The sequence below is a fragment of the Gaeumannomyces tritici genome (genome assembly GCF_000145635.1).
Source record: "Gaeumannomyces tritici R3-111a-1 unplaced genomic scaffold supercont2.2, whole genome shotgun sequence".
NCBI classification, from domain to species: domain Eukaryota; kingdom Fungi; phylum Ascomycota; class Sordariomycetes; order Magnaporthales; family Magnaporthaceae; genus Gaeumannomyces; species Gaeumannomyces tritici.
Genome location: NW_008804546.1, coordinates 4,782,582 through 4,795,280, shown reverse-complemented (window position 1 = coordinate 4,795,280; position 12,699 = coordinate 4,782,582). Strand labels below are relative to the sequence as shown.

Genomic DNA, 12,699 nt, shown 5'->3' with positions numbered 1-12,699 from the left:
TCCAGGGGGACGGCGTGACGGGAGTTGGCTGCCCGACCCATGAACCCGGCACCCTCCCTGCCCGGGCTGACAGGGATCCCAGAATGCCCCACCAGACACGGTTGCAGTTATCCACAGCCAATCGAACAATCAAGACGGTCCTCGATGGATGGACGGACCGACGCCTGCCTCCCTACTTTGCCGACCGGCTACCTTTAGTGTCTACACCTACCTACGAAGCAACCGCAGTTGTCTGCTCTCTGTCTTAAAAGCACTCCTTGCGCGCATTTGCTGTTAGTCGCTTGCAGTCTTCAACCACCCACCTAGCTTGACCGTATACCCTGCGCCGCTGGTCCCATCTCATCCCGCCCATCTCCACGAGAGCTCGCTATCCACCCCCTCCAAGCCAACAGGTCCGAACAAGTCGGTCACATCCCGAAAACGCCAGCGCTGGCTTCAGAGAATGGCGTCCGGAAACGAATGGGTGCTCGGGGCTATGCAGTGTACGTTAATTTGACGTCATTTCTAGGCCCGTCCTTTTCGGGCGGGCGTACAATTCGCTACGCAGACCCTCCGCCATCACTCCCAAACTCTCATCTCTAACCACCTGGCTGACTGCGATCCCCTCCCACACAGCCATGCTGCCACCCGACTACTGGCAATTCCTCGCCCGCCACGCCCTCGACCCCGACGCGCCGGTCCAAGTGCTCAGGCGAAAATGCGTGTCGCAAGCGAGCCACGTGGCAACCGAAATGTACCCTTTGGTCGAACCCTTCGTCAACCGCGCCATCGCCGCGCTCTACAGCAGCCCCGACGTCGTCATTCTGGGCTTCGTTCTGGTCGTGCTCTTCATAGCCCTCAAGCTCCTCAACTTGGCCCGCCGAATCATGCTCTTTTGGACCAGGATAGTGATTCGGGCTGCCATGTGGGCCGCCGTCGTCGCCGTCGTCGCCTTTGTCTGGCAACGAGGAATAGAGCGATCGGCGCGCGACTCTGCCATCCTCGCAGGGAAGCTGGCCGGGTACGCCGTTGTTATCAAGGACATATGGCTGCGTGAATACCGAGAATGGGAAGCCCAAACCGCAGCCCGCGACACCGGATATATGGGCCGTCAAGGGGGTCGCTGAGTACCAGCTTGGGAGAACCAGGCCTGAGATCCTCTCTTTTGTCGCGCGCCAAATACACAGTCGGCCAGCATGTGTGTGGTGGAGGATAGAGCGGGGAAGTGAGAGCGCCGAAGCCGCAAAGGGCAGTCTTGGCCATCGACCATCGACCAGAGCTAGGAACCAGGGCGACAAGAAACAGAGGAAAAAAGAAGGAGCAAAGATCTCGGATACCCCTATAGCTACATCTGATTGGATACTCTCGGTCGCGCATCAGGGTCGCCGCGATGTGCCGGCACGCCGGAGCCATGTGCCTGGCACGGCGTGGTTCGAGGTGACAAGTGTGAGCGATTCCGGCAGCAGCCCCGTCACTCTTCTTCTGGGTCTTCGTGCTCCTCGTCCTTGATTTCCTTCGGCTCCTGAGCCTCGTGGAACTGGATGCAGTCGTCGATGTAGCTGAGGATAGCCCCAACGCTCTCTTCGTCCGAGGCGTCCAGTTTCAGGTAGCTAATCATGCTAAAGGTCTCAATCAGACTCGCCACCGCCTTGTTCAACCTCCTGAAGCTAGCGCCGCGCATCAAGACATCGGTGTCCTGAGGGTTCTTTTGCTCGTCGTCCCCGTCGTCGGCGTCGGGATGCCCTGGGCCCCGATCCTCGTCCAGCAGCGACCTATCCGGGTTCAGAAAACGCTTTAAATCCCTCTTGCGCACCTGGCCCTTGACAAGGTCCATTTTTGACAAGACGTTGATGTGCGGTACTTCGAGCATGATCATGGCGCTCATGGCGCTCAGGGTGCCGGCGAAAAACTTGGGACGATCGACGACGAAGGTGGCCTCGAGGAGGTACGCGGCGCAAAGCCGGATGTCGAGGGCGCCCGACTGTGTGAGGAACTTGACGAGGCTTGGTAGTATGGGAATGTGGGTGTACAGCTCGATTTGGCCGGGCATGTCGATGATGATCAGATATTCTTCGGTCAGAGAGTCCAGGGCCTCTGTGAGGAAGTCGAGATTCTCCATCAGAAATTCGAAGCAGTAAATCAGGCCGCCGTTGGGGCCGAGGCCCATCTCCTCCATGACATCCTCGAGTGATATCAGATCCTTGATGTCCAGATCTGGCGCGTGCTCAAAGGACTCGGCTGCGGGGTCGAGGTTGACGTAGAAGGAAGACCTCCTGTTCATGCGGAGATGTGTGATGAGAGACGCGCAAAATGTCGACTAAGTGGCCCATCATTCCATCAGCGCCGCGTATGTACAGCCAACCGCCCAGGGTGGAGGGTGGATGGGCAGCATACCTTGCCTGCGCCCGCAGGCCCCATCACCATGACCCCAAACTTGCTCATCTTTCTTCTCTCACTAGGGAAGCACGTTTTTGTGTTCTCCTAGGGCCCGATATGGTAGCCGCACCAGAAGCAGTGACGACGTATCACCGGGGTGGAGGGGGGGTCGATGCCAAGGGGGCTACTTGGGTGTATGCGTGATTGGAGGGGTTAGGTAACGTTCGCGTCGGCGTGTCTGCCCACCGTTGTCGCTCACTCTCGTTACGTGAGTCTAGGCGTGCCTGTGCATGTGTGGGCGAGGGGTGCTCGAACTTGTTCACCTCAATTGCGACGACAAGCAGAGCAAGGAACTTCTGCAGTCGCAGCCCCGCGTCAAAGCGCGGTATCGGTCTTTCTGCCGGGGGGACAAGCATCTTGATTCTACACCGCCTTTGGGGGTCCACATCCCCGACTGGCTTCATGAGAGTCGACAATCAGATTCCAGCACAATTGACAGGTACCAACCTTTATAAATGCGCCAAGAACTCTTTGGAGCATGTGCCGGTTGGACAAGTTCGTTCGAATTCAGATTTATCATAAGTAAAACTACCACACGCCAATCATTTGACCAACCGTTTTTCACAGGATCTCAACGTTATGTCTTTCCCGTCTAGACCCATCATGGTTGATAGCACACAATACAGGCCCCCGACCGCTGTCCCTCCATACCACACGCCCCTTGTGCCTCAGTCGCGGGGTCGAGTGGGGCCGCCAGACGGTAGGCAGACTAGCGGCGAGCCGCACACCATGGGGAGGGAGATGTGGCTTGGGAAAAAAAAAAAAGAGTTGCGGTGAGATGAGAAAGGCGGGAGCCAAAAGGGGCAAAAAGAAAGCTTGGAAAAATGGGTATCCGTCCGTTTGGTCGCTCTCCAAACCTACCTCCCGGGCTGGCATTACTTGTGCCGTTAAGGCCGATGGCGCAATCCCGTCAGTGTTTGGTGTGACCCCCAGCCACATTGAGCGAGAAAGCCCATCAGCTACGTCGTAGGCACCATCCTACATCGAGAGCTCCTGGTGCACAAGCAGCGGGAGATCTCTGCGCCTGAGGTCCTGCTGTCCGGGGAAGCGTCTAGTCCGGCCGGTTGAGCTCGCCCTATCCGATGGGCGACCGAGGTATACCTACATGCACCTTATGCCTGCCGGCAGCCCTCGACTGATGTGTGCTGAGATGGCGTTTGCATGTCGTAGCGTTTCATCTTTGCCAATACATGATTATTTTCTCAGGCATAGAACACATGTCTCCGTACAAACGCCGCGACCACGGCTAGCATTCCCTGCCAGACCGCCACCTGGCCGCTAGGGGCCAGGCGAAATGGGTAGGGGTTATTGCAGATTACCTTCCAGACGGCCACCAGAGGCAGGTAGGTGGGGGAGGTGGCATGGCTTGTCCGGACGTGTTTGCGGTCCACGGTTGGGGATGCGGTGTGTGGTTGGGCTTGTGTGGGACCTGGCGAGGGAGGCTTGTCGTCCTTGTTCCGTTTTGCCTGGCCCGTCTGCCACTTGGTGTCTGCGATGTGCAGCCCCAAGGTTGCCGCAATTGGAAACTGCCATGGATCAGCTGCGGCATGCCCCGGAGCTTCGGCCATCTCGGACAGGCGAGCGTATACGCAGGCGGACACCGAGCACTTTGGACGAGGAACGTTGCGACTCGACGACACACACGCACACGCACACGTACACAACAGCCAGCTCTGCTGCGTCAAAAAAAGCGTTGCTCGTAACGACTCACTTGTGCCTGGTAAGATAGGTAGCTCCTTTGGTAGATGTAGTTCGCAGCCCCAGTCACCTCACTCACCCTGTATCAATCCTGAGCTTCCATCCGCCGAACTTTGATCCCCCGAAGCTCGGTTCCTGCTGGTCGGCATCGGGTGGGTGGATTCTGTTGCCCCTCCGGCCGGGATGATGTGCGTGCCCCCCCTACTGACTAAGGTCTGAGGGAGGCGCCGTTACAAGGGTTGTACCAATCGATTCAGTCACATGCCCGCTGTGCCTGAGCCTTTCCGTCTCACAATTAACGTGCTTTCTCGCTAGGGTTGCAATTTGACCCTTCCGCCCACCTAACCCCAGCCGCCTCATCAGGCGCTAGCGGTCCAGAAAGAGGAGTGACAAAAAAAAAGACGGAAAAAGCCTCTTGCTGTGTTTCTCCGACCCTCTCACTGCTTTCTATTTTTTTTTCTTTTATATCGACCTCGGCCCCTCCCTCCGACGTTAAATCCTCCTCCTTCCCTCCCACTCTTGTTTTCTTACGCGCCAGACGTGGTAATAGGATCAAGCCGAAGACAGTCCTCTTGTGCCGGATCACTCGGTTGGGTTTTCGCTTCGCTTTTGCTTGCTGCCCCTCGCATCCTTTATCTCGCGCCCCTCCGACATCACCACCACCACCGCCATTCCGACCGCAGCGATGGCGACTTCGAACGGCGTCAACGGCGGCGGCCCCAATGCCCGCCTGTCATCGTGGCAGCACTACAACGAGGGCACCTTCCTGTTCACCGTATGTGGCTTCTGCTACCTAATTCCTATGTCCCTCTATGGCTTTCCTTTTGCTTTTTCCCCCCATTGTTCGCCGACCTGAACGACGTAGATCACACATTCTGCTGCGTATCCCACCACTAACCCCATTTTCTCCCTTGCAGTCCGAGTCGGTGGGTGAGGGTCACCCCGACAAGATCGCCGACCAGATCTCGGACGCCATCCTGGACGCGTGCTTGGCCGATGACCCGCTCTCCAAGGTCGCTTGCGAGACGGCCACCAAGACGGGCATGGTCATGGTCTTCGGTGAGATCACGACCAAGACAAAGGTCGACTTCCAGAAGGTGGTCCGCAATGCCATCAAGGATATTGGCTACGACGACTCGTCCAAGGGCTTCGACTACAAGACCTGCAACCTGCTGGTCGCCATCGAGGAGCAGTCGCCCGACATCGCCCAGGGCCTGCACTACGAGAAGGCCCTTGAGGAGCTGGGTGCTGGTGACCAGGGTATCATGTTCGGATACGCCACCGACGAGACCCCGGAGCTGTTCCCCCTGACCCTGCTCCTGGCCCACAAGCTCAACGCCGCCATGTCTGCTGCCCGCCGCGACGGCTCCCTCCCGTGGCTGCGTCCCGACACCAAGACCCAAGTCACGGTGGAGTACAAGCACGACAACGGCGCCGTCATCCCCCTCAGGGTCGACACCGTCGTCGTCTCGGCCCAGCACAGCGAGGATATCACAACCGAGGAGCTCCGCAAGGAGATCAAGGAGAAGATCATCAAGAGGGTCATCCCCGAGAAGTTCCTCGACGACAAGACCGTCTACCACGTACGTTGCTTGCTTGCTTGCCTGCCCTGAAACTCTTGAGTGCTCTCCGGTGCCTGGGGGTGCCCTTCCTTGCTTCCTTCGCGCCCGATGGCCATGCAGGTGAAACTGACTCGTTGCCTGTTCTCTAGATCCAACCCTCCGGCCTGTTCATCATTGGTGGTCCCCAGGGTGATGCCGGTCTTACCGGCCGCAAGATCATTGTCGACACGTACGGCGGCTGGGGTGCGCACGGTGGTGGCGCCTTCTCCGGCAAGGACTTCTCCAAGGTCGACCGCTCTGCTGCCTACCTCGGCCGCTGGATCGCCAAGTCTCTGGTCGCTGCTGGTCTGGCGCGCCGCGCCCTGGTTCAGCTGTCGTACGCCATCGGTGTGGCCGAGCCGCTGTCGCTCTACGTCGACACGTACGGAACCTCGGAGAAGACTTCGGACGAGCTCGTCCAGATCATCCGCAACAACTTCGACATGAAGCCCGGTGTCATCGTCCAGGAGCTTGACCTCGCCAAGCCCATCTACTTCCAGACCGCCAAGAACGGCCACTTCGGCACCAACCAGACCTTCAGCTGGGAGAAGCCCAAGCCGCTCAAGTATTAGAGGGAGAGCAGGACTCGGTGTGTCCCCGCCAGGTGCCAGAATCAACTTCTCGTCGCCTTTCTCATTACATTAAAAAAAACCGCCGTGGCTTATCCCCCTACGGTGGGCATTGGAACTCATCTTTATCGACTCCGACTACTTCCATGACAACAAACCATGTCCTGGTGTCATACCCTACACAAAAGACATCATGACTTTACGACCTTTTGTTTTTGCTCTAATCTTTCTCCCTGTCTGTTATCATTTTTCTCTCACCATATCTTCGGCCAGTACTTTCGGAACTTTAACATTTCATGGGCGGGCAGGCGTACGGTTCTCAACGAACCTGGATTTTATATATCCTTGTTTTCCAATTGGCTTTTTTCACCTTGCTTGGCCTCCCTTCTCACGATCACCTCCCGAGTCTTATCATCGTCCGTCCTGATGAGCCTCGGTTTGCGAACAAAAGGACACTTGCAGAAAAAGAAATGCACAAGAGTTATGGGATGGCTTATTTAGGGGTTCTCCGATCTATGTTCGTCTTCATCTACCTCTTTTTTTACGTCTGCTTTTTGCGTTTGGAGTGGGAGGCGTCTTTCAACAAAGACATACATGGGAGGCAAACAGAGGGGACGCTCGGTACTGTCTCCATCTATTGCTTTGCTCTGGGTTTCGGGTACCATAAAGGAAGCATTTGGAATCGGCGTTAAACGAGGAAGACAAAAGAACTTCAACATCTTTGCTTTCCTAGTTTTCTAGCCGGCATATAGAAGCGTCGTCGTCAGATCAGAGGCGGAACCCCCAGCGTGGAACGGGGGTGGTTGAGGTGTCTAGAGGCACGCGGGAGTTTCCCCCAAAGAAGAAGAATGGATTGGTTTCTTTTTTGGGCAATCAACAGGGCACGCGCCGTTGGGCTTGGGTGCTTGCTTGATGGGACGTGAGCCAGTCTAATGCGGTGTTGCGTGCGGTCGGGCATGTTCCTCGCGGCATGGGACGGGGGAGGGCCCTTCCGGTTGTTGTTTCAGACCGTCGGCGTCGGTTTGCGTAGATGTCTCCTGTCTGCACGTCTTTGATGCTATGATGTTGACTGGTAGGCTATACCTTTTTATCGCTCGAGGATATGGAAGCAGACTAGGGATACCTCACATTTGGGTACCTCATCCCCACCTGGGTAAGTGGTAGTTGTCTTTGTGCGAGAGTGATAAGGACGACACCTACATAAAAGTCGACGCCTCACATGACGACAATGGAACCTTAATTATCCTAACCCTACAACCTATCCTTCAAACCGTCCTTTCTGTGTTGTTTCCAATGCTCGTTTATCCTCTTTTTTCTTCTGGTTGCACGGAACACAGCCTTTACTTGTGGACATGAGAGGGCAGGTAAGCTAGGGACTAGCCAGGGCCGAGACAGCCGCACTGTCTGGAGCAATTGCCCAATCAGCAGCAGCGGGGCGAATCAAACCCAACACGAAAAATGAGCGAACGAACCAGGCCGACTCTACCTCGAAGCCTAGCGTGTGGTTTGTGCGAGTCTTCCAGCTCAGACAGGTACCTGTTGCTGTATGTACCTGGTAGCCAGTTGGGCAGACGGCATGTCACAGCGGGCCAAGAATACAAAGATGGAGACACACATGCAAAAGCCAGAGTCCCGCCGAGGGGGGCGTATTTTAAATCTCACATACCTCTATAGGGGTAGAGAACGTTGACGTCGGCCACCACCGTCATTAGGGGGTACAGTGCCCGCATAGTGTATTACAATGCTTTCAACTTTTTTTTTCTTTCACGCTTTTCCTTATTTTCCCAATTCCTTTCCGCAAAATACCAGCGAAGCTAAACCTGCCCAAAGCACGCAAAAAATAAAAAATAAAAAATTAAGCTAATATGATAAATTAATCGTTGTATTTGCTTTCCCAGTCGGCCAGCGCGTTTAATCCCACTATTTTTTTTACATCCTTTGCATTTTGGGTGTTTTGCGGAAAGGAAAAAGGAAAAGGACGCTGAAGCGCAAGAAAAAAAAAAGTTGAAAGCACTGTAGTACACTATGTGGGCACTGTACCCCGTAATAACCCCCGGTCGGTGGGCCGGCTTTAACGTTCTGTACCCCTACAGATGTTAGGGAGACAGACGGGGACGCAGGGGTGGTGTGGGAGGAGGAGCCTTGTCGTTGAAGGATAATCTCTACACGTTCCTGGCCGTGTTTGGATTTGCAAGGTTAGAGTCAGTGGCCTTGCTTGGGTTCCTGGCGAGAGGAGTCAGGTGTTTGTGCAGAATGTCTGTGAGAGAAAAAAAAAACCTGTGTCCGACCAGGAACCCTCGACCGGGCAGGACCTGTCCCCCCTTTAGCTCCGGTACGTGAAATGTCCCTTCAATGACCCCTGGCGCCGCACTTGACGTGTCGAGCTACGGACGTTAGGAGATGTCGACAGCCTGGAGGCTTGATTCTCAGCCGTTGCAACGACTCTCAATGCACCCATGTGGCTGGCAATCGGCCTGCTGGGCCTCTCTTTCTCCCCTTTCCAAGCCCTGACTCCGCTCCCCACACGGCCTAACAATGGCCCTGGTCCAGACCCGATTGGGAGATTGATTCCTTGCCGTCGGGCCCGCATCAAAGTCGGTCGCAACCACCACCCCCGACCCCTGATCCCAAAAGAACAAGAACTCCCAAGGAACCGGGCGAATCAGCCCTGCTCCACGCTGCTGTTCCGTTTCGAACCAGCCCCCGTCCGCCGCTGTACAGCATGCCGCTGCGTGCCCTCCAGAACGCGCCGCCGCCAGCCCACCAACATCTTTCCTCCTGAGGCAACTTCGCGCCGACCAGAGTCAGCGCTGCGTCTATCTGTCCACCCCCGTCAGGGCAACCACCACCACAGCGAGCCCGGTCGCCTCCCCCGCGCATGACGACCTACCAGCCATTGACATAGAGGCCACTCAATAGGCCCAACACACTCGTTTCTATCCCGCCGCCTCAGTCCTCGGGCCTGCTTCGTCACGCCCCCGGGCCCCCGGGACCCCGATCCGTGACGGCCCTCGATCCTCGTCTCTCGCCCGTCTAGTCCCTCTCAACACAACATCGGAACCGCCAACATGGCCACCACCGCCTCGGGGCCGGCCGCCTCGGCGCCGCAGCCGTACCCTACTCTCCCCGCCTCGCCCACGCTAACGAACCCCGACATGATTCTCCCCGATTACCCCGATTACGACCGCACCTCCTCCCCCGATATGGATCAGGATCGCTCCCAGTCGCCGTTGATGATGTGGAAGAACGCTCACGCCGCCGCCACGAGTAGCCAGCTGCATCAGCTATATACCATGTCTGGCCCGCCTCTCCTGCCCACCGTCAGTCCCGTCACCCCGACCACGCCTATCATCTACGGCAACGGCACCATGCTCTCCGACATTGGAGAGGTGACCGAGGCCGAGAGTACCCCGGGCAGGCCCTCGCCCGCCCGCCGCCGAGACACGTCCCCTGGCGACGAAGCCCTGCGTTCCTCCCCAACAATGGGCCTGGAGGCTGTCAGGAAGCTACAGAGGCAGCGTTCGCACGACCGCGGCCGCCGCTCGTCGCTCGACAGCAACAGCACCATCACCACGCAGGAGCAGACAAACTTATTCGCGGACTTTGACGACACCGTTAGCGTTGGCGACAGCGTCTTCCAGGGTGACGACGAGGAGAGCGTAGCAGACTCGTACGTTCCCGACGAGGCGCCCAGGAGCCTACCACAGTCTCAGCACCCCGCACGCCACAACGGTCTCGAAGATGGGTTTTCCAGCGCCGAAAGGCGGGCAGCTGCTGCCTCGGACCGCCAGTCCGCTTTCTTGCTAAGTCAGCGTGCGGAACAAATCCTCGCTAACGCGAAGCGGAGACTGACGGCAAGTTCCCTCCCTGCCCATACGGTTCCCCGTTCGCTTCCAGAATATGCCTCGCGCCGGCTGTCCCGCCACTTGCTGACGTAGCCTCTTGCAGACTATGGAGGGTAATCTCAACCGAGCACGGAGCTCGCTGCACACTTCATCGCCGTCCATCTCATCTCTGGGCTCGGATGGCACAGTCCCGTCCCCCACGCTCCAATTTCGATCGGGGAGCAGTCGGGACTCTACATCCTCGCTCGGCCATACGCGCATGGGCAGCGACAATACTCTGCGTATCGGAATTCCTGTCAAGGTCTACCCACAGAGATCTGCCAGCGCACTCGGCGCCGCAGGCGGCTATAGGCAACCGTTGACTACCTCGCGGAGCGTTGACCAAATCCGGGAGAGTTCGCGGTATGCATCAGCACGCCCAACCCATAAACCTCTCGTGGGCCTCGACAGCCCACTGGAGGCCTTGAGTGAGAATGAGGACGACGCCTCGAGGCCGCATGCAGGCGCCGAGTCTTCCATCCGCAATAGCGCTTACCTGGAAGGGTATCTGAGCCCAACGTTTGGCCAGGGGAACGATGGGGCCAAGGTTGTCACGCGGTCCGCGTCTACCACGCAGATGCGCGACATACGCGACCAAGTCAAAGATCTCAAAGGCAAAATCTCGAACCTACGGGACCAAGCACGTGCCGACAGTCTACGCAGACGAAGCTTCCAGAGCCTGCGAACCCCGAGTCCCTTCACCCACGCTCGGATCGAACAGTGGTGTCCTGAACCAACAACTAATAGATTGGAGGATGCGGAGGAAGCTGTGTCTCGGGACTCGGAGCAATCAGGCGCGGACGGCGACACGAGCCCCGGAAGAAACGGCGACATTGCAGAATACGGGCGTGCCCAGGCGTCTTCAGGGGTAACTCCCGAATCCGAGGCAGGTAGCCTTCAAGAGGAGGCGATGGCGGCGCTACAGAATGGCGACGAGTCCCTCGTCTTGGGAGCGCATGCCAACTCCGAGGCTAGCGAAACCAACGATGATGATGTGAGCGACATGTTGACCGAGAACGGCGACTTCGGGGATGATCAGTACGAAACCGCCGACGCCCAGGGTTACGAGAGCGAGAGTGGTGAGTCGGCATATCACGATACGCTGCAGCACCCAATCTCGCACGAAGACCGGAAAGATGCGTTCGATTACGAGCACTTCATCCTACACAGCGCTCTTGGGACGATCAGTCAGCAACGACTGGCAAGGGGCGACAGGAGCGGGAGCTTCAGTTCGGACGACTCGGTCGTGACCACCCGCGGCCCATTTGGCATCGACGCAACCATCCTGGAGGAGACGACGGGCGAGCCTAAACTCAGGAGACGCGGCAGCAACTCATCAGACTCTACGGCGGCATCTGTCGGGTCTGTAGAGTCGTTCGCCACGGCGGACGAGGGGCGGAGGAGCCACGATGGCGGCCGAAGAACAGCGGATGCTGATCGGCCACGGGGACAGAGCCGCGTCCGGGAGCACGGCCGCAACTCCACCAGCCCCCCGGTCGATACTACTCAGGCAGGCCACGGCCCGCTCGAGCCGGGAGCGGACGGCATTGGGGAGCTAAGGTCGCCGCCTGTGGCTACGGTCCTACGGCGGCCGGCCAGTAGCGCGGCTGTACCGTTCCACCGGCCATCGGTCTCGTCGTTTGAGTCGACGGGCACGATGCGAAGCTTCCCGCTGGTGACGAGGAAAAAGGCGGCCAGCGTATCATTGACAGGCCACTCTATTGCCGGCCTCCACAGCTCGTCCCCGGACGGGGACCTGCGGGCCATCTCGGACAAGCTGATGAACGAAGCAGCGGCCGTTTACGCACAGCAGGCTGGGCCCGGCTACCAGGTCGGGCGGACCAGCCCAACGAAGCGGGGCGGCAGCGTCCTGGTCAGGAGCAACACGCCAGCGCCGATGCAACATCTGCTGCGCGAGGACCAGTTCCTGGTGGAACGCCTGGTGGCGGGTATTGGCCGGTGCGTCCTGGGGCTGAGCGAGAACGGGAGGGCCGGTGCCGAGAGCAGGATGTATCACAGGCGCCTCGACGCGGCCCGCAGGATTCTGGAAGGTATCGATTCCGTGTAGCGGTCTCGCTACCACGGCCTGGTGGCATCTCTCGTCAAGACTCATGTAGCTTACACATGTACCCTTTACCGGCTCGCGGGCTAGTTTGGTCTTCACGGATGTGTGCGGTTCTTGTGTCCTTCCATTCTTTTATTTTTTCCCCTTTGTGCGGATGATCTTTTTTGGCCTCTTCCACAGCCAGCCGGCCGGACAGCCAGGCACAAGTGGTCTGGTTGTGCCCCGCCCTGGGCTGCCCTTGTCCTCTTTTTCTTCCCCCCGATCTCTGCCGTTCCTTACTCTTTTCTTTATGGATGGTCTAACGATCTTGACCGGCTCAGGCGGTTTGTCGTCTTGGTTTTATCCCCTCTCCCTTGGTTCCCGAGAGGCTATGCCCCGCCATGTCGCCCTTGTTAGTTTCGATACCCACCCTCTTACATCTTCTATGTACCTTTGTATCTTTTTCTTTTCTCTTTCTTCTCTGCCCA

The 12,699-nt window shown here is 57.8% G+C and overlaps 5 protein-coding genes across 5 annotated transcripts; 3 read left to right on the top strand and 2 right to left on the bottom strand.

The window, feature by feature from the left end:
• Positions 1–333: 333 nt before the first annotated feature.
• On the bottom strand, positions 334–2,710 carry GGTG_04170 (GPN-loop GTPase 3 like protein). The gene is made up of 2 exons (XM_009221962.1): positions 2,374–2,710; positions 334–2,296 (listed from the first exon to the last, which is right to left on the bottom strand). The coding sequence occupies exons 1-2, from the start codon at positions 2,419–2,421 to the stop codon at positions 1,451–1,453; spliced, it is 894 nt and encodes a 297-aa protein (XP_009220226.1). The 5' UTR covers positions 2,422–2,710; the 3' UTR covers positions 334–1,450.
• An 849-nt stretch (positions 2,711–3,559) lies between these two features.
• GGTG_04169 (hypothetical protein) lies at positions 3,560–4,246 on the bottom strand. The gene has a single exon (XM_009221961.1). The coding sequence runs from the start codon at positions 3,981–3,983 to the stop codon at positions 3,618–3,620; it is 366 nt and encodes a 121-aa protein (XP_009220225.1). The 5' UTR covers positions 3,984–4,246; the 3' UTR covers positions 3,560–3,617.
• A 176-nt stretch (positions 4,247–4,422) lies between these two features.
• Positions 4,423–7,139, top strand: GGTG_04168 (S-adenosylmethionine synthase). The gene is made up of 3 exons (XM_009221960.1): positions 4,423–4,888; positions 5,031–5,696; positions 5,825–7,139. Exons 1-3 carry the CDS (start codon positions 4,799–4,801, stop codon positions 6,284–6,286), a joined length of 1,218 nt encoding a protein of 405 aa, XP_009220224.1. The 5' UTR covers positions 4,423–4,798; the 3' UTR covers positions 6,287–7,139.
• A 1,679-nt stretch (positions 7,140–8,818) lies between these two features.
• On the top strand, positions 8,819–9,202 carry GGTG_04167 (hypothetical protein; the record flags this gene model as incomplete). The annotated part of the gene is made up of 2 exons (XM_009221959.1): positions 8,819–8,827; positions 8,984–9,202. The coding sequence occupies 2 exons, from the start codon at positions 8,819–8,821 to the stop codon at positions 9,200–9,202; spliced, it is 228 nt and encodes a 75-aa protein (XP_009220223.1).
• A 149-nt stretch (positions 9,203–9,351) lies between these two features.
• GGTG_04166 (hypothetical protein) lies at positions 9,352–12,235 on the top strand (the record flags this gene model as incomplete). The annotated part of the gene is made up of 2 exons (XM_009221958.1): positions 9,352–10,161; positions 10,232–12,235. 2 exons carry the CDS (start codon positions 9,352–9,354, stop codon positions 12,233–12,235), a joined length of 2,814 nt encoding a protein of 937 aa, XP_009220222.1.
• Positions 12,236–12,699: the final 464 nt, after the last annotated feature.

What these genes read in the sequence shown, in the direction of transcription:
- GGTG_04170 (XM_009221962.1), bottom strand. Translation starts at nt 2,421, where the DNA reads ATGAGCAAGTTTGGGGTCATGGTGATGGGGCCTGCGGGCGCAGGCAAG. An exon ending in GGCCTGCGGGCGCAGGCAAG is followed by an intron (nt 2,297 to 2,373) that starts GTATGCTGCCCA and finishes TGGGCCACTTAG; the next exon opens with TCGACATTTTGCGCGTCTCT.
- GGTG_04169 (XM_009221961.1), bottom strand. Translation starts at nt 3,983, where the DNA reads ATGGCCGAAGCTCCGGGGCATGCCGCAGCTGATCCATGGCAGTTTCCA.
- GGTG_04168 (XM_009221960.1), top strand. Translation starts at nt 4,799, where the DNA reads ATGGCGACTTCGAACGGCGTCAACGGCGGCGGCCCCAATGCCCGCCTG. An exon ending in AGGGCACCTTCCTGTTCACC is followed by an intron (nt 4,889 to 5,030) that starts GTATGTGGCTTC and finishes TCTCCCTTGCAG; the next exon opens with TCCGAGTCGGTGGGTGAGGG. An exon ending in ACGACAAGACCGTCTACCAC is followed by an intron (nt 5,697 to 5,824) that starts GTACGTTGCTTG and finishes CCTGTTCTCTAG; the next exon opens with ATCCAACCCTCCGGCCTGTT.